At 37.8% G+C, this 23466-nt stretch overlaps 1 protein-coding gene and 1 long non-coding RNA gene across 8 annotated transcripts in view; one reads left to right on the forward strand and one right to left on the reverse strand.

Moving 5' to 3' along the window:
• RIC8B (RIC8 guanine nucleotide exchange factor B) overlaps window positions 1-23466 on the reverse strand; it is a 99431-nt gene that overhangs the window by 3098 nt on the left and 72867 nt on the right. The window contains exons 8-12 of one of the 7 annotated variants that reach the window (XR_013389203.1): window positions 19863-20007; window positions 12052-12171; window positions 10249-10397; window positions 8866-8949; window positions 4974-5112 (exon numbers count right to left, since the gene is read on the reverse strand). Coding sequence is in view for 3 of the 7 variants with exons in the window: in XM_077914765.1 (XP_077770891.1) it covers window positions 8910-8949; window positions 12052-12171; window positions 19863-20007 (305 nt within the window). In the remaining 4 variants the exon portion in view is untranslated. Of the gene's footprint in view, window positions 1-4135; window positions 4313-4973; window positions 5113-8865; window positions 8950-10248; window positions 10398-12051; window positions 12172-19862; window positions 20008-23466 lie in introns of all 7 variants that reach the window. The other 6 variants (XR_013389202.1, XR_013389204.1, XR_013389205.1 and 3 more) reach the window with 6 other exon arrangements.
• On the forward strand, window positions 10388-13139 carry LOC144323850 (uncharacterized). Its single transcript, XR_013389209.1, has 3 exons — window positions 10388-10479; window positions 11196-11370; window positions 12911-13139. It is a non-coding gene; the product is annotated as an uncharacterized LOC144323850 (long non-coding RNA).

Here is a 23466-nt window from a genome sequence, read left to right on the forward strand (position 1 = left end):
GCAGACTGTACTGCCTGGGGAAGGTAGGCATGGCATCACAAGTAAGTTATCTAATGCCAGGCAAAGAAGGCATAGGAGACTGTGTAAAGGGCTCTGTATGGTCCCATCTACTTGTGTGTTTTGTATCCCTCTTTGGATTGTGTCCATTTCTTTTCTATCTCTTTGCTTCCATGAAGCTCGGAAGGGCCCAGTGTTTGGAGAGTGGTGAGGGTCAATGAAGGAGTAGCAGGAGGAAAGGCTCAAAGGTAGTCTGAGGTTGAGTGGGTAAGTGTCTAAAATATTATGGTAAGGAGCTTAGGTTTTGCCCTGTAAGGGACATCCCATCTGTTGCATAGGGCAGTGTCTCTGGCAGCAATGTGGAAGGCGCACTGGACCAGGGGGATCCTGACGGCAGAGAGACCAGTCATTAGGATGTTACTGTACAGTGTATGTGGGCTGTGGCCTGCTGGAAGGGGAGAGGGCTGGTAAAGGATAGAGTAGGGAATAGACTGTCCCTATGGCTTCCAGCTCAGATGACTAAGAGGATGGTGATAGAATTCACTGGAGCAAGAACACAGCAGATGAAGCAGATTTTGGAGGGGAGATGCTGACACCTTTTAGGACATGAAGAGCTTGAGGCCTTTGCAGAAAACCAGCTAGACAACCTGGTTCCATGAAAACTTCCCTCTAGCACTGATATAGTCCACATATCTATAGTTTTACAACCTAGTTCCCTAGTTCTATCTGCTCATGTTAAAGGATTTTGTGACACTGGATACTACTTACTAATGACATAAAAGGAAAAAGGGATAATTGGCTGGGACTAAAACACTGAGGGTAAGAAAGTTGAAAGGTCTAAAGGAACCCAGTGGATGAGGGTAGTCAGATGGGCTAGGGAATCAAGGATCGGGATAGGTAGAAGCAGGACCCTGGATGGGACTAGAGGAATTCTACTGAGATTGGTGATAAGACGCTGGGTAGATAGGCCCCTGCCCACTCCATCTGCCCCCACTATCAACATGACTCTACTTCTGTGACAACAGGATGATGCTGGGCAAGCTACTGGCTGTAACAGAGCAGTTAGCACCTTCTTCAAATCTAGGAGTAATATTTTCAAATCAAGTCCATCAGTTTCATCCCTATTCCAATTTCATGATGGAAATAATTAACATTAATTTCATGGCCTGATTATAGGAACTGGTCTATGAGATAATGGGCCCCATATTTTAATTCTCACTTGTGAAGTATGCTTCTCAAGCATTTATTTTTTAGGTCCTTTTTATCACCCTTCCACTAACATGAAAGCTCCTCTGAGGGCTCCATGGAATGCCTGGCCTTATTAAGGACACCTCAGTTGGAGAGATGCCAGTGGTAACTGGCCATAAATCATGCATTTATACAAATTAATTAAGGTATCAATGTGATACAGTGTAAAAAACAAAAATATCTGGAGTTAGGAAGTCTTTTTGGAGCCTTGGCTCTTCCACTTACCAGTTGTGTGATCTTGGGCAAGTCTGAGTCTCAGTTTCCCTATCTGTGAAATGGGGATAATGCTAATACTAGCTCTACCTACTTCCTAGTGATGATGTAAGGAGTAACTATGACAGAACCAGTGGTGGTAGCAATAACAACAATGATGTAGATCAAAGAGTTCTATGAACTGCAAAGGTCCTAAATATTAGTTATTATTGTGGTACAGTGAAAAGCACATACAGGTTTTGGAGTCAGACAGACCTAGGTTCTAACCCTGAGTCCACAGTCACTAACAGTAAGACCTTAAACTCTCTGAATTTCAATTTCCTTATCTGTAGAATTGGGATAGAAATACCTACCTCATCGAGTTGTCATGAAGGCAAAAGGCCACTATACACATAAACTGTAGTGTAATGGCTGGAATGAAGCTGGAACCACAAGTTGCATTTCCTGTCTTTATGTGCTTATGGGAGGCCTCCCCAAGCTTGATAGGGCACTCTGGGAGTAAGTGGGGGGATGAAAATGCAGAAGCAAATAAAAGACATGGTCCCTGTCCTCAAGAAGCTTTTAGTCAGTTCAGAAGATAAAACACACACACATTAAACAATATTAAAAGAATTACAGAACAGCAGATCAACAAGCTTGAGATGATTAACAGGCAGAGCCCTGCTTTCCCTAACTTGACAGTTCATCAATAATATACTCTTATTGTAATCAAAATATGTTTAAAGGAAATTTGTCCTGTTTGGGAGTGGAAAGAGAGAGGATCTCTCACAGCTTTATGACTGTGTTTTCTGCTGGACTCCAGGCTTGTCACATTCCCATCTCAATGTTTCTGATCTTGCTCTCTATCATACAACAGCCCACAAATACCCAAATGAAATCTTTGATATAGAGACTCACTCCTAAAAGGTCTGATGAATGACCTGGTTATACTAGACTGTTTTATTTAATAAGATATTATATCTAGATCAGCAAGATGTGGATGGAGAATGGGAAGCAGTAATGAATACCACAGAAATGTTATTGCACCATCATCTGGGCTATGTACATGTGGGAGGGACACAGGAGGAGGTGGGGATGCTGATCACAGGCTCCTCGCAGGAGACAACTCAGGGCCAGACTGTAATGGCAGGGATGGACATGGATTCATGGGGATAAAGGCATCCTAGGAACAGAAGAATTAGTCAAGCAAAGGCACAGAAGCAAGGGTTAGTTGTGTGCAGAGACTGGCAAGCAGGCTGGTTTGGCTGAGATAAAGGAAAAAGAAAGCTCAAAACAGATATGGGGTACAAAACAGGATCTGAATGGAGACTTTGAAATCCTAGGCTGACAAGTCTAGATTATAGTTATAGAGGTATTTTGGTCTTCTATTTCAAGGGTCCCCTATCTAAGAATATTTATTAAAAATAATTCTCATTACAAAGTTTGAAAGACATGAAACAGTATTGCCCTGACATTAAAAAGAAACTGTTCTATGCTTTACGTATTCAATTTTCATATCTCTATGTGTCTAGCACAGGCGCCTTGCCAACAACAGGTTCTCAGTAAGTGTTTATGACCTAAATTGATTTGCCGTTGATATTATCTTGTACTTTCACAAAAAGGGAAGGTATAGTGTTTTATGGGACTCTTAATAAATAAACCATGATCAAGAGAAAAGCCACATCTTTGAGTGGAAGATTCACTTTCATCATCAAGATCTACAGAGTTAGGAAAGGTATTAGCCTTCTATAGGAAATTCTGAATGATGCTTTCCAGGGATTTCTTGTTCTCTGGTAGACCGTGAGCAACTTGAGGGCAGAGTCCATGTCTTATCTGGCTATGATCTGCAGTATCTAGTATAGGCTGGGGGCACATAGTAGGTGCTCAGTAAATGTTTGTTAAGAGGCTATATTATAGGGGTCGTGACATAAATGGAGAATGGTAGAGAACCATTTGTCAAGAATCCTCTTATTATTTTTAATTATTATTTTCCTGATGAGTCAATGTCATTAGACATTCTGACAATGCAGCAGAAATCAGGCCCCCTTTGTACCACACAGCCTGGAATTCTCAACCACTAACTGTGTAGACTCAGCTTCTTACATCCAGACATTGGGAGGTCTAGATTCTAGACTCAGATCGTCCTCTAACTGGCTGGGTGTCCTTGGGCAAGTCATTTTCTTCTCTGGGCTTGAGTCTACCCATCTATAAAATGAAGGGGTTGGACAAGATGATCCCCAAGATTCTATTCTATGAGTCTAAATATTAGCTACTAAATAATTTTCATCCTTTATAGAGCTGAAAGGTTTTTAAGACACTAAAATTCAATAATGCTGAGCCTTTGTTTCTAATCAAGATATATATTCAAAGCCTAAGAGTCAAACACAGCATCCTACCTATAACTGACTGACACCAAGACCAGAAATCCTTTCTGCAAAACTACTGGCAGATGATTAGAATGGTTACGAAAGTAAATCAAAGCAATGGCAAGTGTTACAAGAAAGGATCTAAATTCAATCATGGCCCTCAAAAAATAGGCCATTTCATGAAGAGTTATTGCCCTAAATATGAAGGTCATATCTAAAAAGGATGGCTAGGTGTCAGGTAATATGTACATCATAGTTAAACGGATATACTGTATATTGAAATGTGCATCAGGATTAAGATATTCACATAGCAACAACTCCTTCATACTTACCTTCAATGCTATACACAGGCCTTAACACAAGTTAAGACTGCCCTCGTTATCATCAAAAAGTACAGTGATGTCTACTGGATAAAGAGCCCATTCTAGGCACTGTGACAGTATCATGGCGGGCTTCTCATCTGATCAGGCATCTGGCCAGGGAAGAGATAAGCCTCCAAGAATGTTCAACTGGAACGAAACATCATTTAGAAATTTGATCTTACTAAACGATAAGGAACCATAATCTATAAGGGCTTGGCCAGGCACGAGGACATAGATAAAGCACGTCCAAGAAAGGAAACCCTATTTTGCCCCAGCCTAACCCTTGGGACTACTAATGGAAACCAAAAAATACTTTCTTAAAGATTTAGGGGGTGGGAGATTATGGGATTTATACCATATTTAAATTTTTATGGTCTTTTTTTTTTTTTTTTTTTGCCCCCAGATATATTTTAACATTTTCCTGAGCCACCATTTTCCTATAAGGATGGTCCTCTGGGATGCCTGGGCTTATAATTTCTCAGAACCTTAGATAAGGTTCCATTTCTTAGGGCTTCTGGTTCCTATGTAAGTGCAATATTGGGGCAGAAATGACAGTGCAATATTGGGGCTCAGATACTAACATACCCAATCGCACATTACAGAATAGGCCAGATGTATGCGTGTATAAAACACTTTACTTGACCTGGAAGCAAGAGAATACTCTTGCCCACAGCACATGTTTTTGTGCAATACAAACAAAGCATTCAATTCAAGAGTACTTGTTGAAAAACAGGACATAATTAAGCAGTTGGTAAAATGCATTCTTGTTTCCCACTTGCAGATCTCCCAAGAGTCCCTTCGAATTTACCTATACGAGTTTCAGCTTCCCGCTTGCCACTTAGCTTGATAACGACTCAAAAATCATTCCCTTGTTTTCAAGGGCTCTTCTTTCTTGTCTGCTCTGTGTACTACAGGGCAGTATTGACACATGGAATTAATGACAGGGTCTGTAATGAAACAACAGTCATGCAAACACCAGTCTGCTCTTTTGATAAAACAGCATGTTAGAGACCTATTCACCTCCCTCTAATTGAGTACTGCATAATAGTTCCGTTCCTTTTATGTAATATATTTTGTTCTATGATTAGAAAAGAAGAAAGGGGGAAACCTGTGAGGCACTGCTTCCTTCAATCGCCCCCTGATTAATTCTCTGTTTCTAATGAGGGTGGCTGCTATTTAGGCAGGTTCTGTTACATACTTGTTTTGTTGACTCCTGTACAATGTATAACAAAACCCAAGACGGGATAATTGGGAACCATTTCTGTGGCACAGGGATTCCTGCTCTTAATGTAAGGTTGGCTTGGAAAAAAAGAACCCTGACATTTTAAATTAGCCATTTCATATTTAATTCCTTTTCACATTTGAAAGATAGGATGAGAAGCTGGTAAGTAAATAAAACATTTTTAATGAACACAGAGCTTTTCCAAAAATGCCTGCTAGAATGGAGCCGGTGCTAGCCCAGAGAAAGCAGCTCTGTAATCTTTGCTCTAATTCCAAGTCTGAAAGTGCATCTTATTTCAAGATTTCAGCATCGCTGGAACAGTCCATAATACACTGAAGTACAGTGGACTGCCTAATAACTTGTTGATTTGCTTATAAGTGTTTATAACCCCTTTTTCTCATAGAAAAGTATAACCTTGGCCATTGCTTAACATGTTCAGTTACATACTGGGAAAGAATGTCCTTTGGGCTTGGACCCTAACCCTTTATCCTTCATGATTTTGCATCTAATGGCCTCCTAGTGCTGACTGGGTACACTGATCTTTAACTAAGCCACTAACCCAGTATATCTGGAGAGGTATGGTGGCTTTACCATAGCAAATTTAAAGTCTCTAACCTGCCTCTTCCAAAGCAATTCTGAGATCTTCCCTCAGACCTTACCATTGTGTTTTGGGACTGGGTACAATTAGGAAGGTAAATATGTAGCATAAAAATATCATTTCCATGACAAACGGATATAGCATATTGTCCACTACTTTGGTCTACTTTCTACTTTGTAAAGGTAATTGGGAGCTGACTAAACAGTCCCATTGGGAAGCCTTTTTAAAGTTAGATTTTCTTAATGTGATTGCATTAAATTTAAGAATTTGTTAGAATACTTATAATTATTGTCTTTTTAAAGTAATTAAAAGAACTTATATTAACACAGAGTCATAGCAATTTCACTGGTTTCCTTCATATAAAGGTATGTGTGTGTGTATGTTTGATATAAACTATTTATTTTAACATCTCACCTGATCTTTGAGAAGACCTCTACTATGGAATGAAAAAGCAGGAATACGTGTCTTCCAGATCTTAATTCTCTTCTCAGGTAAATATGCTGACTATCTATCTTTGTGCTTTGCATTTACTTAAAATTTAGACCATCTTATTTAAAGTCAGACTGACACATTTTTGAGAGCTGTTGGTCATTTTTCAAAATAATGTAAGATCTGGGGTCTTAAGACTAAGAACTGAATCTTGGCTATGTCATTAACCAGATGCCCAATCTTGGGTCAGTCACTTAATGATTGGTCCCACTTATTTCTCAGTGAAATACTCCTTGCCCTATCTAATTCAGATGGTTGTTTTACTGATCATTGGAGATCATATATATGGAAGCACTTTTTCAACTTTAAAGCACTGTAGAAATATTAGTCTTGTATCCTCATTTCTGTTAGAAGATCACATGCAAAGCTTCTAAAAGTTTGTTACCTACCTCACATTAAACAGCATGGTTAAAAAAAATATGGAGAAAGAGGTTAGAGACAGTGCTAAGAATCAAATTCAGTTTTATCCTGAAGTGGAAGTCATCTATTTCTTGGCAATTTCTCTACAGAATGTTTCTATCCTGTTGTTCAAATTAGCAAAATAATTATCAATAAGGGGGTCAGCCTGCCCAGTGACACTGTTGAGTAAAACAGTAGATATAGAAGTTCCTACATGCTCTCCCCAATTAGAAAGATGTAAAAGTTGAAGGAGGGTATCTAAGAGCACAAACAGCCAGGGGACATTATTCTTATTTGATGTTTCTCTAATAGAAGCCATTTCAGCTAGTGCTTAAGCTAAGAGCTCAAAGTAGTCATTCGTACCACAGAGGTTTAAAGGACAATGACTACCAACAGACAATACAAAGGTAGCAGGACATCCTACTTAGAGATGTCTAGCCAGTGGAAGGGCCCTTGATGACCTAAATACACACAATATCAAGTTTCTCAAATTAATTGCCCCTTCACATTTAAAATCTTTATACTTTTGTACCCACAATAGATCTCATGATGCTTCAAAAATTGGATGTTTCAGAAACATACCTGAAAAACATGTCCTTGACTAACTTATCATAAAGGTGGGTGTAATCAACAGTTGTTGATTAAGCACAGTAACTTATTCATAGGGGAAAAATTACATATTACTTTTCAGTCAGCCAGCTTTAATAAGTCTAAAAATAATCCCAACTTTAATAAGTCTAAAAATAATCTCTGGATTAAAGGGAACTAGTCCCATACTTGGAATCTGCATTTACTAAGAAAGCCATGTCCCAAATACTACACACATTATTTATATACATATAAAATAAGGAATAGATAAGGAAGAAATGGGAAACAATGATTTAAATGTAAAATTTAGATTTTGATAGAATATATAAGCAAAATGGCAATGTACCTTGTTAAATGTGACCGGGGTGGGGTGGGATGGTGTGGGGTGGTGGTGGTGATTAATCAGTGCCTGGTTCCAATTAAGGAACTAAAGGGGATTAGAAAAGTCAAAACAAAGCTTAAACTTGAAATATTATTTCCTTTGGTTAGTTTAAGCTTAAGCCAATCAATCCTCTCTCCCTTCTTCTGGAGGAGGCTGTGTTATTATACATGAGCTGTGTGCTGTAGCTAAGGTGAATGCAATTGTATTAGCTGCACTGGACTTGCTTAACCACACAGTCCCCATTCTGATCTCCCACTTAGGTTGCAGGGGCTTATTTTTTTTCCAATTCAGAGAAGGAATTTTTACCCTTTTTTACCTCTGCTTTCACAAAGAAAGCTTCATTTGACATTTTTAATCTCATGCCTCAGGTCTTTATGTTTGATATACATTACAATGATCATTTTAAATAAATTATATACCCCAATATTTAAATTAGTCATGGGCCGAAGTACCTTTATGGAATTCCTTTCCAGCCCTGAATTTTATCATATCTGGCTAAGAAATGGAACTGACAAAGGTATAAAGTCTTAAACCACATAGGCTATTTGATAGAGCAAAAAACCGGCCTACAGATTTGGGGATCAGCTGTGCTCATTATTTCATCATCATACACTAGGGGAACCACAGGGTACAAGGCACTGTACTAGCTAGACATGATGGGATTTACAGGGTTCAGATTATTTTCAAACTCTTAAGATCTCCAGGTCCACTGCCAATCCCCTTACCTACATCTGTTGCAAATACAATCCTTATATACACAGACAAAATCACGAGGAATACTACTACATCAGTTGGTAAGCAGTGGGAAGAAAATGTTTGAGCATGAATCTCTCCACTGTCCTTGGAAATATAGCTATGATAAAGCTGCTGAGGGCGTGAGCTCCTTGTGGCAGTTACTATGTCCAGCATGGGGGCAAAGCGGAAATTAACTTTAATTTTTGCATTGGTGGTTTTATAGTTTTGGTAGTGGATGACATCTATACCCTACACCAGGCTCAGTAACAGTACTTGGCATGACCAACCTTAGTCATCACTTTGGTAAGTGCTTTGGCACGGGCCACTGTTGCTAACCACCATCCTGGTGCAGGTCCTTCACATCTGCTCTCCTATGGATGGAAAAAAGGAAGTGTCTAGTGTCCATTCATTGGCCACGTCACCTCCAACCTAGCCTTTACTCACATGCCTTTCAATTCAGGCCCAGGAGAAAATGATTTCATTTTTGAGAAGGAAAGTTAATCAGACAAAGCTACAGTACACTCTTAGCACAATAAAGACTTGGTGGGATGAAGAACATCCTCAGAGTGACAGTTGAGGGAACCAGTAGCACGATGCTGAAGAGGATGATTAAGAAGTGTTCTGGCAAACACTGACTCTAACAGACAGACACAGTAGCACAGTGGACAGAGCAAAGGCCTTGAGTTCTGGAAAATGAAGTTCCTAGCCTCACTTTGTCACGAAGCTAGAAAGAGAATGTATGTGGAAGTGTTTTGTAACTGTTAAAAGGAAATGGATTATCACATCAGTAGCTTGGAAATATTCTGGGCAATTCTTTGGGTTCTTGCTTCCCCCAGTTATAAATCTGATAACAGATTATATTAATCAAATAATAATAAAACAACCTGAGCTTTGTGAAAGAAAGATGCAGTCTGTGAATACCAAAGGTTTCTATTATTGATAAGAATAGATTTCCCTCTACCTGGAATGAATGGTCATTTCTCCACTTATCTATTAAATACCTTTTAACTTCAAGAATCAGCACAAATGCTATCTTCCCTGTGAAATCGTCCTTGATTCATCCAGACAGAATGAACTGCTCCTTTTCCTGGGTATTTACAGTTCAACATAGACCTTATTTTGTCATTATTTCCATCTACCTTGTATTTTAGAACAGATTATAGCCATTATTCTCACTAGAATGTGCATTCCAAAGGCAGAGCCTGTCACGTTCTCTGAATCTCCCTCATCTTCCTAGCACAGTGCCTTGCACAGAGTAGCTGCTTAATAAATGTTCCCTGAATTGTACTGAACTTAGTTTACTTTGGATCTATGCCGTCTCTTCTACCTCAAAAAACCAAAAACCAAAAATCAACAGTGAAGAGAGAGAAGAAACTTAAGACAAACACATAAGATGCATAAAGAATGGGTTCATTCTTTGCATTCCTGCTTTGGAATGCCCACTGCTGATCTCCATACAGTTTTGTCATTATTAGTGAGAGCAAATGTTAGAAAGCACACAAACAAAGGCAGACAATATAAAAAACCCATCACACGTCATGCAAAAAGTCTGTGATTTAGGACTGTTTTTAAAGTTGCCTTTAGCTTCAATTTTAATGGCAAAATTGGTACCATCAAAGCCAACACAAGACATATTTGCTCTGTTTTATACATGCAAAAATCAGTATCACCTTTAGATTGAGTTGGGCATCTGCTGGGTGTTTCTGGGTGAGTAGGCATCTTCTTTGAGGCATAGTTTAAATCAAGTGGAAGCTTGGATATTTCAGACTTGACATTTTTGTATTTATTTGTTGGCAGCTTCTAGAATATGTGGATTCCCCTGGGATTAAAAGGAGAAGGACCTAGCACCATATTCTGTCCCTTGTACAAGGATGCCTTGTGAAAGGGTCTTATCTCTTTTAGTAAGTCAAGTACCTTAATTATACTGTATTATTTTAGGCAGTTTTTTCCCCATCTCCCACTTTCCTAATTTGGAGTTTACTCATCTAGGGTATTGGTAGTTGAACAGCATCTGGGTTCTCTTTTAAGAACTTGTATTATTGGAGTGAAAATTATGAAACTTGTTTACTATCCTGACACACTGATATGCTCCACATAGGTCCTTTTAACACTTCCCTCTCCAGCTTCTACTGTTTCACTCGCTACATCAGGTCCTTTCAGAAGTAGCCAAGCACAATACTTATGTTTCTATATTCATTCAGAGCTTATTGTCTGCTTCTTGTAAGTTTACCCTATACGTATTTGACCAGAATTCCTTCAGTAAAGGAACATGTCAGTTCTATATAAAGGTATGGAGAATGTTGTCTGCAAACAAAGGTCATTTGAAGACTATGAGCATATTCTAACCTTTTTGGAAAAAGATAAAAATTTCAAAGGACTATCTGGAAGTCACTAAATTCTAGTCATATGAGCTTTGTAGATGAAGAAGCTGTTTATTTCTATATAACTTGTACCACACGACCAGCATCATTTGAAACAAGCTTAGACTCTGCAGTGTCCACATACTTGTCACACTCCCCATGTGAGTCAGCCTCCTGCTGTGCTTTTAGCCTCTACTTGTTTCTTTGTTATACCTTTCCCTATAATGTTTGGCTTTCTGGCTTTCCTTGGATTCCAGCTGCTACTTCTCATGACTGAAGGATACTAGCCTTTACATAGTTACTGTGAAAAAGGAGATGATCAGAAGAAATACACCTTTAGTGGCAGCTGCCACCAACACACAGAAGCACTCACTCAAGATGGCTTAAAAGAGACAGTGACTCAATGTATGACTAGAAAACAGAGCAATTTAGGTAAGTGTGAAAGGAATTAATATTTTCTAGTAACTCTTCTAAGATGATGAGTTGCTGATTAGCATATATTTGACTTAGGTATTTTCAAAACTGGCTATTTTGGGAAGGGAAGGCAGTGTGAAGCAAGAAAGGAAGGGGAGATTGTCTTTAGAACCCCTAATTAATACAAGCACTTGCTTTCAGAAAACCCTTAATTTGAGCTATTCCTTTTCACTTTTTCCTGTTGGGTACATGACATTTTAGAATTCTTGGTTTCAGCAGCAACCCAAAAAGACAGAATTGCCAACTTGCACATCAAAAATGAGGGGGAAAAAAAGCATAATGATTTGGAACAAAAACCAAAACAGACTAAAACAAAAAATACAAGAAGCAGCAAAATCACTGAACCTAACTCACAGCATCTTTTTGAAGACAGGGAGGTTAGTTGGTTAAATATCACAGTGATCTAGTTGTTATTATCCTAGCTTTGAGAGTTTAAATGTTTAAGAATGCACATCCAGAAGCGGCACATGTAGAAAAACCATGGTAGCCAAGAGAGATCTGAACTACTGCTGCCCGGGCCACCCTGTTCCAATTAACATGGATTTCCAGAGTTGCTGTTCCATGATAACTCTCAGTAAGAGAGACAAAGAAATAGAACATTTTTAGAAACCAAGCAGAAAATGGATGGGAATACAATACCTGGAAAGTTTATCAAGCATGTTGACAAGTTTCATGGCTTCATATTCTTTTTGTTCTTCTGTCATTTCATCTATGGGGTTTGGCATTGGTTCCTCTAAATGACCAGTGATAAGATTAATGCTACAAAAAGAAAAAAAAGTTATGCTGTATGTTTTAAAATTATGCTCTTTCTATACTTTCTGGTCCAAGTTGTAAGTTATAATAAGAAAGAGTATAATAGCCAAAAATTGGCAATAATAGCAATTTTGTAGTATAGAACTGCTATAGCAATTTTTAAAAGTTTACTTTTTCTACTAATTTGCTTTGGGAAATGGGTGATAGTTTAGCTTTCTTTAAAAAAATAGCTAACTTGCCAACTTTTTTTTAAGGGATGGCTGCTTTTTAAAAATATGAAATTTGGTTGGTGCCGTTAGGATAAATATCCTTGGATGCATAGTTTATTAATTTAAGGGGACAAATGATTTCAGAGTAGGAGAAATCCATATTGTGATACAGCATAAAATAAATGTGTCAAAAAAACTGGAAAAATGATGGCAGAGAGGCTGAAATCTGAAAATGAAAGCATGCCAATTTATCATCTCAGGAAATTAGTCCATTAGTGAGACCACAGAAGGCAGTGAGTGTTCAAATAATAAAAGATAAAGCAGAAGAACAATTTTAATTAGATTTGATCTGACCTAGATTAAAAAAAAAAAGGAATGAAATCTAGCCTACCAAGAGACAGGTATACCATCTGGCTTTCTGGAAATAATTTAATAAAGTACTTAAAATGAATATGTTCCATAAACTTTGTATGAAGTTCTAATACCAAACAAGCTATCCTCTTAGATGAAAGCCGTGCTTTTTTTTTTTTTTTTAGAAAGGAGATGAAAGAAAATTCTTCAGTGGCTGCTAAACATCTATAATGTAAACATCTTTCTGGAAAAGCAGACGAGGTTACGGCATTTTTGTTTCAGCCATGTATGGACAGTTTGCAGGGATATTTCATTTGATCATTAAAATCAAACAGCAAATTGCTAATAAAGTGCTTTCTAGGGTCTACTAACCCAAATGCTTTCAGTGGGCAGGTCTGCAGGATAAGCAAATGAATGAACTGGTCAACTGTAAATAGTGTGGAATGCTGGGGACTGGGATAAATTTGAGGGCAGTGCTAGTCTAATATGGCAGGAGATAGAATCCTATGGGCCAAATCAAAGACCCTGTGATCAATCGGATCCTCTGGAGACTACCTTGCAAGCCCTGCTTTAGACTTTGACTTGAGCAGGTTAAGTTTCTTTACTGACCAGGGATTTCTCATCTGAGTAATAAAAGGGTTAGGTCACTAGGTATTATCTATTACTAAAAGATTTCCTACTCTTCTTAGACATTCCTTGGAGGGTACATGATATTCAGATTCTTGGGAAGGACTCTGAGCTCAGTATCCTCACAAACCAGATCTAAAACATTTTTTTTTTTAATGGTCTTGTAAGACCTATGTCTACAGCCATTATTAAAAAAGTTTTTTTTTTCCTTCAAAGCAGTGGATCGACCACCCACCTCCCCGCCTTTTTTTAAACAAATGATATCAACACAGAAAGCCCATATATAAAATAGACAAAGTGGAACTGCTCAGGTAGAAGAGGGTTGGGGTGGTCAAGCAGAGTGGAGGCCTAAAGCCCCTTCTGTTTGTCTATACTTACTTGCTTCCCCTTAAGGTTGCCCCTGAGGCACTTTTAGGATCCCTGGGAGATAGTCTGAAAACTGTAGCCTGTCAGTGAGTCTTAGTTTTGGCTGCACATTATAATCACTTGATAAACTTTAAAGAAAAGGCTTAGGGCTCACCTGAGACCAACTAAATCTATGAGTTTTATTTTCCTGGTGATTGATACACAATGAGGTTAAGAACCACAGGGTTAGGGTGCCCACTTCAGAGACTCATTGTTTGCTACTATTCTTTTTTTTTTTTCTGATCTCATAATAAATGGGAAAAAGTACTAAATGGGGTCATCATAGTCCCTAAAAGTCAAGGACAAACGGGCCCCAGACAAGGTTTCAGAGAACTACAGTGTTTTTAAGATGTATCCAGATGCCACAATGAAAATGTAATTCCACCCATTTATTATTTGCTTAGGTTGTAACAACAGAATGTTTTCACTGGTTTCCTTTCTGCCACCTTCTAAATTAGAAAAACAACGAGTCTTATAAATAAATTAGTGAAGGTACTTATTATAGGCACATACTACTTCCCAAGCAGACAAGGGAAATCAGGTCTTAGAAGAAAGTACAAGGGAAGACAGATATATTAACTATGTAAAACATGTTTGATTTGCCTCTTGAGAGAAGGCTTTTATTCTCAAGTTCAATGGAGGGGTGACTTAAGAAATCAGATCCATCATTTTCAGGGGAAAAATGTGCTAGGAGGATATACTAGTAAGCACTGTAGTATCCACAATATAAAGTCAGGACATGAATTCCTAAATCAGGGCACATTGGATTCTCTTCTTGGTTCTTTAAAGGCTTAATAGAAATGATGTCCATTTTCCACAAGCTGACCTCAAGTCTCCTGCTGCTAAAATGATTTGATGGCTTGCTCTGAAATTAGCTACTAAAGTCACAAAATCCTTTGCTCACTAAGCATAAAAGCAGTGGCCAGAAATTCATTCTTACAGAGTGAGAATTTACCATCCTTTACTCATGCAGTACCTCCAGTCCCCAGAAGAATGTACACTATATCACATAAAACACAAGTTGAGGCATCAAACTGTGCCCCTCTCTTATGGGAAAAATGCCAATGTACTTGGGGTCAGGAGGCAGACATGGACACTGTCCGCCCTCTTGCTCCCCACTTCAAAACAGACTCCTGTGGTTTCCCTACCCAGAGAGGAAGAGAAAACAAATAGTCACTGTAACAACAAAGTGAGATTTCATAAAATAGATTATTTTCATTTAAAAAATCACTTGCCACCTTTATAACCTCAAATAGTATAGTTTAAGACTTAACATTCTAGGTTTCAGGATCTTAACACTGAAATTCTGGGGTTAGTTTTTATCTTGTTCTAAGACTCTGAGTCTTGGGGATCCCTGAGTGGCTCAGCAGTTTGGCGCCTGCCTTTGGCCCAGGGCATGATCCTGGAGTCCCGGGATCCGGTCCCGCATCAGGCTCCTGGCATGGAGCCTGCTTCTCCCTCTGCCTGTGTCTCTGCCTCTCTCTCTCTCTCTCTCTCATAAATAAATAAATAAATAAATAAATAAATAAATAACCTTAAAAAAAAAAGACTCTGAGTCTTAAGATGCTATAAGTACACTAACTGTGGTAGATATGTATTGGGTAATTTTATGGTATGATTTTGTTCTACCTTGTCTGTTCCCCTCCCCCATCTTTCCAGTACTCCGATTCTTTGTTTTTTTTTTTTTTTTTTTTTTAAGATTTTATATACTTTTATTTGATAGAGAGTACAAGCAGGGGGAGTGGCAGGCAGAGGGAGAAGAAGGACTCTGTTGAGCAGGGAGCCTGATGTGGCCTTGATCCCAGGATTTTGGACCTGAGCTGAAGGCGAATGCTCAACCATTGAGCCACTCAGGCTTCCCCCAGTACTCCAATTCTATGATTATATATGTCTTTCAATTAGGTGACAAGAATTATTTAAACTCCCTTGTAGTATATTATCGAGCATTTTGTATCACATAAAGTCATTATATGAACTGACCAGTTATGGGCCTGGTGATAAAGGGATTAAGACATAAAAAGGTAAGAGCATATGAATATATATGTAAAAGCTGAAATATATTTCAAGACTTTTGCTTTTGATTTGTTGCTACATCTGGCTAACATCAATAGTACTAGGTCATTTAACAAAAAAGCCACTAAAATTTCTCTGAGCTATATGAAAGTTATCTTTAATCTCTAAAAAGTGGGGGATTAAATTTTACTCAAAGTATTCTGGTTAAAAAAGGGGCTTTAAGGACAAATCCTTACAGGGGCTAAGCAGGTAAGATGAATGAAAAGGATCTGCCGTTAAACCAGAGGAGCTAATGCCTGGTATGATGGGGACCACCACCATGCAACTCCATCAGCCAGTTGCTGTGTGAAAATGCAGGCTTAATGTTGTTATCAGAACTTATTCAAAAGAAGTCAGAAATCCAAATTTCCATCTGAAATATCTGAATTCTAAATGTTGGCAAGGAATTAAGAAGCACTATGTGAAACAGAAAATAAAAACACAAAATTAAATAACCAGTGAATGCAACATCAAGGAGGCAAGCAGAACCTAACTTTGGGCTAAATCGAGCCTATCCACAGAGAATTTGCAACCTCTAGAAAAGGGATCAGGGTTTTCAGGAAAAGGCATTTGCAAGCCCAGAGCAGGAAAGGAGGGGGAGATTGGGTAGGAAGGAGAAATTATATGCAAATAAGGCTAGACATGTCTTTCCAGGAAAAACTCCCCAGAATACTTGCCCCCCCCAACAAAATAATAAAAAGAACAGAGTGGAAATTTACTATATCCTTCAGTAAATAGTAAAAATAAAGTTTGTTTTTTTGTTTGTTTTTTTTTTTGTATAGCCTCAATATATGGTGACAATTACAATGGGACTTAAAGCAACAAAACAAATCTTGACAAAGAAAAAAAGTCTCTCGTTTCATGCTGGAAAAATTATACAGCTGCTACCACAGCTACTTCTGAGAGAAATATAGTCAAGAAGGAAACACCCCTCAGTTGCTTAGTACAATGATTTTAAGCTTCTGGATGTGATTTTGAAGTAGTGTAGGGTACGAAGAGTATAAGGAAGTATCTTAGAGTTCTACCCACTTTGGCCAGCCCTTCCTTCTGCCCTCCATTTAGCAGCCCTTTAACGACCCCCAGGCTCCTATATATCCAGCTTGAACACCACTGGTCTAAAATGAGCCAAATGTCATTAGGAACACATCTTTGAATTGACGTTTGGAATGATGTACAAACCACATTAGTCAGTTTCTTATGCCACCTGTAGAGTCAAGGGGTCTCTATGTTCCGAGACATAAAAGAAACAGGTATAAAATTTAGAATTTAGAAATTTTTCTCTTCGATACAGGACCAAAGTTTATCTGAAAACTTATAACAAACATGGCTAGACATATACCAAAAACCTGTGTGGCATGTAACTTGATTCTATGAGTATATTTCTGCTAATTGCAGAAAGCCATTTCCAGTCCATTAAATACACTTACTTTGACACAAAAAAAGATTGTTGTGAAATTAATGATGTTCCATAGCCTGAGTGTAAGCTCCACACAATTCTTGGTTTCAGATTCCATTAAAGGATTATAGGTTACCTTGGTGCAACAATCAGAATCCACTTATATTTTTGACAACAGGACTAGGGCCAATTGGATAAAGGGTAATTTCTCTGCTTCTGCCAATACTAGCAACTGTTGTGAATAAATGCATCATAAGGAAAGCACACTGTGTTCTTGGGAATACTGATTGGTGAAGGGTAATCAGAGTGTAGGGGAGAGAGCAATCTTTTTAGAGGCTGACTTTATAAGCTTGACTAGATTGGTAATAAGTTTTCATAATTTTTAGGTTCTTTGAGCACAGTAGATCACTTTCCAGAGTATAGAGGGTTCTCTTACTTGCACAGTACTTTGTTTCACAAGGATCATTTGAATAAGTATTTTATTTGTTTTTAGGTAGGCTCCACGCCCAACATGGGGCTTGAACTCACAACCCTGAAATCAAGAGTCACATGCTCTACCAACTTAACCAGCCAGGTGCCCCATGAATAAATATTTTAAATGAACAAAATTCGCACCACAGTGTTTTACCTACAAGAGGGAAGATATAAGAAAAAAGCAGATGCAAATCTATCTGAAGGGGAAAGATGTAATGCTAGGTGAGAAACACCTATTTATATTTGTAAACAAGCAATGTTTAAGAAACACAAGATTTAAATAAAAAAAAAAAAGAAAGAAACACAAGATTTCACAATGGTGACTATTCTGATCACACTAACGCACCATTCCTATGAATAGTATCGGCCAGGTCCAAAAGTTGAAGAAGATTCCAACTAGGGAGGTAATAAGGCCTAAGTATAGAATCTTCCTAGCCAAGACAATAACAATACCAAACATCATGATGGTCCTTGATTTAAAGAAGAGGTGTTCCCCTGAAATCTAAAATCATTTTCATAATCTAACACATCTCTATTTCCCATTCTATTAGGAGAGACCCAGAGTTCTTGTATTTTCTCCAAGCATTCTGGTGCTTGTGAGACATGTGATCATCACCATTACAGAAGTCATCTACCAAACAAAATCAGCAATATACTCTGTGATATAATGACATCAACCATCTGTGAGCATTTAAAAGTTTTTTTTAATCTTAGTTGACTTGTCCACATAATTTGGGACACAATGAATGCCTAACATAATTTCTACTTTCATTTAAAAATATGAAAGTGTACCTCAAGTAGTAAACTTTAATGTCTCAAATGGAGAGAGATAAATATTAAAATGGAGAGAGATTAAATATGAAAGCACAGTTTATGGAATAGAAAAATCAAGAGCTAGCAGGACTAATTTAGAATGATGACTTCTATAATTAGGGAAAGATTAAAGTATGATTCCTCTATCTAAGCTTCAATTACACAATGGAGATGCCTGATTTATAACATCTAAATGGTGGCAGTCTTAAGAATGTACTGCTTAGAGTCACTGCTAGCTTCCCCAAAAGTCTTTTTTTCTAGGTCACACTCTATAAGATCCTCCTGAGGCTGAAAGCACTGGAGATACTAATAATGCTACCTACCCAGGCCTGATTTGCCAAGGAATACACGTCATATAAGTCTTGTCTAATGAGGGAATGATCTTTACTTTTACCTTCTGATAACATAGTACTTTCATGTTAACAGGGCACAATCTATCTCTTAAAAAAAGCACCTAACTTTGCAGATAATGATTTTCTATCCTTTATCAACTACCACATGATCCTCATTACATTCTAGAACCTGTCAGTAGAAAACCTAGAACGTCAACATCATTGATAATGCCAAAAAGGAAGGGCATACCCTTTTAATATTCAATAATAGAAACCAGAAAATTGAGCTCAAATAACTTCTAATAAGTGGAATTAAGAAATTTACCTGGGATGTGGGTTAAGAAAGGGATGAACAGGATGGGGAAGAAACAGAAGGAAGTAGAGGTGGTCTGTTCTGGGATAAAAGAAGAATTAGTGTCTTTGATTTCTAAGCACTGATTCAGGGAAGACTTGACAGATTCTCTGGTTTGTCTACTCAGTGCAATAATACATCTATTAAAAGACAATTACCCAAATTTTTTATTAAAATTTGCTGCAGCGCTATCCTTTCCTTTTGCTAGTAATGTACCATTTTATTGACTCATAATGGCTTTTGTGCAAGAAGGAAGATCAGAATTCATGGAACTGAACCTATGTTTAGATTTCTGAGAAAGACTGAAGCATCAAATAATCAACTTATATACTTCGTTTTGATTATACCTTACTCAACCTTATGGAAAAGAAAGCAAAAACTAGGCAATAATACCTTTTAAGTATATGACGGTAGGTGTCTAAAAATACCATATCTCCAAATACTTAGGAGAGGGTAATGAGCATGCAGCAGAACATTTCTTACAATATAATCCTTCCTCAATTACTTGAAGTCACTCTGTAAGCCACTAGCTATTAAATCACATCTAAAAACACTATTAAATGGAAAGCTTCCAAATCCACAAAAGAAAAGAAACACTTGGAAAATGAGAGACGACGGAAGTGAAAGGCAACTAACCAAATCAAAGGCACAGACATAGTTAGGTGAAAAGAAACTTGATACTATACTTTGGTTTTGCATTTTTGTATTCTTCAGTGTCTGTGTCCTCGTCCTCTGAGTACCAATTATCTCCTCTTCCTCCAGCCAAAAGGCCCCTGGCCGCCAACAGTCCTGCAGCATTCCCATAGCCAGTGTATTTCAGCAGGCTATCCACTGCAAAAACAGAAGAGGTTTTTAGACAGGAATCCGTCAGTGCTCACTGTCATTACCGACTATTCACCAGCACAGGGAAGCTGGAGATACGTATCTCAGCACTAAACCTTAAAATTGAGAGATTTTCAAAGTGTGGTAGTGGTTATACTGACTACCTACAAATTCTCTGACATGCTCTGAATGCCAAAAGCCTTTTTTAAGGTATCAGAAATTCAAGTGGAGCTGTTTAGAATATACTTTGTGGCAAAAGTGGAGCCTCTGTGACCACAGGGTCATCGGTAAGGGTGGTGTTTTAAATTTCTGGTCACAAATCTTATTATTTATCCAGTTTTAGAAAACGATGACTAGAAACTAGAATTAATGAAAGCCAGATTAGAATTTTACCAACACAGTCATTATCTAAAATCTTTCGCGTACTCTTTATAGGGAATGGTGGGTAAAGAGTAAAAGAAATCACAAAACTTAAGGATGTTTGCAAAAAGGATAGCTAAGTTACTATTTTTTCAAAAAGTCAGTGACAATACATAAGGACATGATATGCCCTGAGAAGACAGGCCCAGGGGCTAGACTGGCTGGATTTTAGTATATGTGCTGCTGAAGCGAGCACTGGCTGGATTTTAAAAATGGCTCTACCATTTACTAGCTGGTTGACTTAGTGGGAAGTTATCCTATATCCGTGTACCCTACTTTTTCTAATCTGGAGAACTGGAATAATAATCTACTTCACAGGTTAATACATGCAAAGTGCTTAGAAAAGTATCTGGCACAAAGTCAATACTCTTTCTTTTCCCCTGGTAATATCAGGTACAATGAGCATGTTAGGCTTCTCTTAGTGAACCACAGCAGCAACGGCTCAATGAACCACTGGGTGCAGGTCAGTATTACCTTGTCATCAGTGCAAGGTGATAACTTTAACTCTAAGATAAACAGACACATAAAACTTTTGCAGGGAACCTTGAACCACAGTTCAAGGATTTTTTTTTTTTTTTTTTTTTGGTAATTTATAAGAACCTTTAACAAAGATACTAAACAATCATTAGCAGCTTTATTTAGCAGGCCTTTTTTTTTAAAAAAAAAAAAAGATTTTTATTTATTTATTCATGAGAGAGACACAGAAAGAGGCAGACATAGGCAGAGGGAGAAGAGGCTCCCTGTGGGGAGCCCAATGCAGGCCTCGATCCTAGGACCCTGGTATCATGACCTGAATAGAAGGCAGACGCTCAACCACTGAGCCACCCAGGTGTCCCTTAATAGTACTTTCTTTACTTCACGTATAATTTTATTTTATTTTTTAAAAGATTTTATTTATTTACTCATGATAGACATAGAGAAAGAGAGAGAGAGGCAGAGACACAGGCAGAGGGAGAAGCAGGCTTCACGCCGGGACTGAATCCCGGGACTCCAGGACCACACCCTGGGCCAAAGGCAGGCGCTAAACCGCCGAGCCACCCAGGGATCCCCATTCACATATAATTTTAAAATGAACACTAAAATATTCACTCTAGGGGCACGTGGGTGGCTCAGTCAGTTAAGTGGCTGGCTCTTGGTTTCAGCTCAGGTCATGATCTCAGGTCCTGGGAGCAAGCCCCATGTCAGGCTCAGCTCCGAGCTTAGTGAGGGAGTTGGCTCCAGCATAATCTCTCTGTGTCCCTCCACCCCCTGCTCTTTCTCTCTCTCTCTCTCTCTGAAATAAATATATCTTTTAAGAAAAATTCAAATTAAAGATAAAAATTTTATTTAAGGTTTTCAATAAAGTGTAATACTAAAGACAACTATAGGAAACAAACCCAACACTATCTTTTTCACATACAAAGCTTTAGTAAAACCTACATCTGAAATACTATTGTAATTCAGATTACTTACCTCAAAAAAGACAAAATAAAGCTGGAGAAGATTCAGAGAAGAGGAATTAAAATGACTTTGGGATCTGAAAGGGGCAGTGGATAGGAAGTATGTAGGTAAGGAAAGGACTATATGTGATCAGAGTATGAAATCATTAAAGACATGGATGGATAGGATGAATAGTACAGGATGGGCTCATTAAATTTTTAAATGTTTTAACTAGAGGATGCCTTCCTTCACACTGAAAATAGGTACTTTGGGGACAAATAAAAGAAAGTCCTACAACATCATAGGATTTATTAAACTGGTGACATCTGTGCAAAAGGAACCATGGATTAATAATATAAGTAGAAAAAAATATAAGTAGATTAAAGTTTACACTATTCTCTTTCAACCATTTTTTGTCTTAAAACCTATTGGTAATTGTTGTCTCTTTGATAATAATTCTCAGTAAGTTCTAAATAGAATCATATTAGAATTTATTGTGGTGTTTTAATTTGAAAGCCCTCTGAATAAATCTGAACATGTTCCCTCTTGCTATCAGTGCCTCTGCGAGACTGGGATGGTTTAGATAAGTTAATTAATTCTTAATAGATTATTAGGGAAGTGAATATTCAGTGCATACAGATATTCTTAATATTCATGGAGGTCAGACATGACTTTAATGACACGGTCAGACTCAAGGTCAATGAGGTGAAGGATCATAAATCTGAACCCACATGGCCCTAATACTCTCACTGGAAGCGTTTTTGACAAGGCTTATTTTTTAACAAAGAGGTTTAGTAGTTCCAGGAAAAAAAAATCACTAAAATTGTAAAAGTCTAAGTTGAGATATGAATATACTTAAAAAAATAACAATAGAAAAGACATAAAATATAGATAACCACCTACAATGACTAAACATTAAAACAGTTTAAGAATGCAGAATTTATGAAAGGCCAAAATAGGTTAAAAAGAAGTAAACAGAACATTAATCTGCTTTCTTAAGCAGAAAATCCTCCTGGAAGCTAGTTGGTAGTAAAAAACACCTAGCACTTTTATGAAAATGCTGCTTACTGTTCATTCATGGCAACAAATGCGTCAACTCTGTGACAGTTTGGGTTACAAAGGGTACTTAAGACACACCTTGCCTTCAAAACAGATAAGGCTATAGTCAATAGTTTTAAAATCAAATGAACTTTTGTTACTAGGATAAAATACTTTAAAAATGAGGGTTGGGGAAGGGAGACAAATGGACTATAAAATCTTCATAGTGAGAAATATTTTCTTTGTGAAGTTCTGATTGACATTATTTGGTGGAATGTTTCGAGCTATTTTCAAATACATTGTATAATAGCCTATTCAGTACTGGGAAGGTAGTAAAAGGAAAAAGTGAGCTGCTAAGGGCAAGGAAAGATTTTCTGTGTGGCCCTTAAAATAAAAAGGAACAATATAAAAATATTTTTTTTGTCCTAGTAATCAATGACATCATCAGGTAAAACTGCAGCAGAAATGAGACAAATCAGCATTCAGTCAGAAAGTTGTAAAAAATATTTCACCATTATTTTATCAAGATGTTAGAAGGCACTATAAACAGAGGAAAACTGACAGTAGCACCCTGCAGTTAGACCTGCACTG

This window comes from Canis aureus, chromosome 11 (assembly GCF_053574225.1).
Source record: "Canis aureus isolate CA01 chromosome 11, VMU_Caureus_v.1.0, whole genome shotgun sequence".
In the NCBI taxonomy this organism is placed as follows: Eukaryota; Metazoa; Chordata; class Mammalia; order Carnivora; family Canidae; genus Canis; species Canis aureus.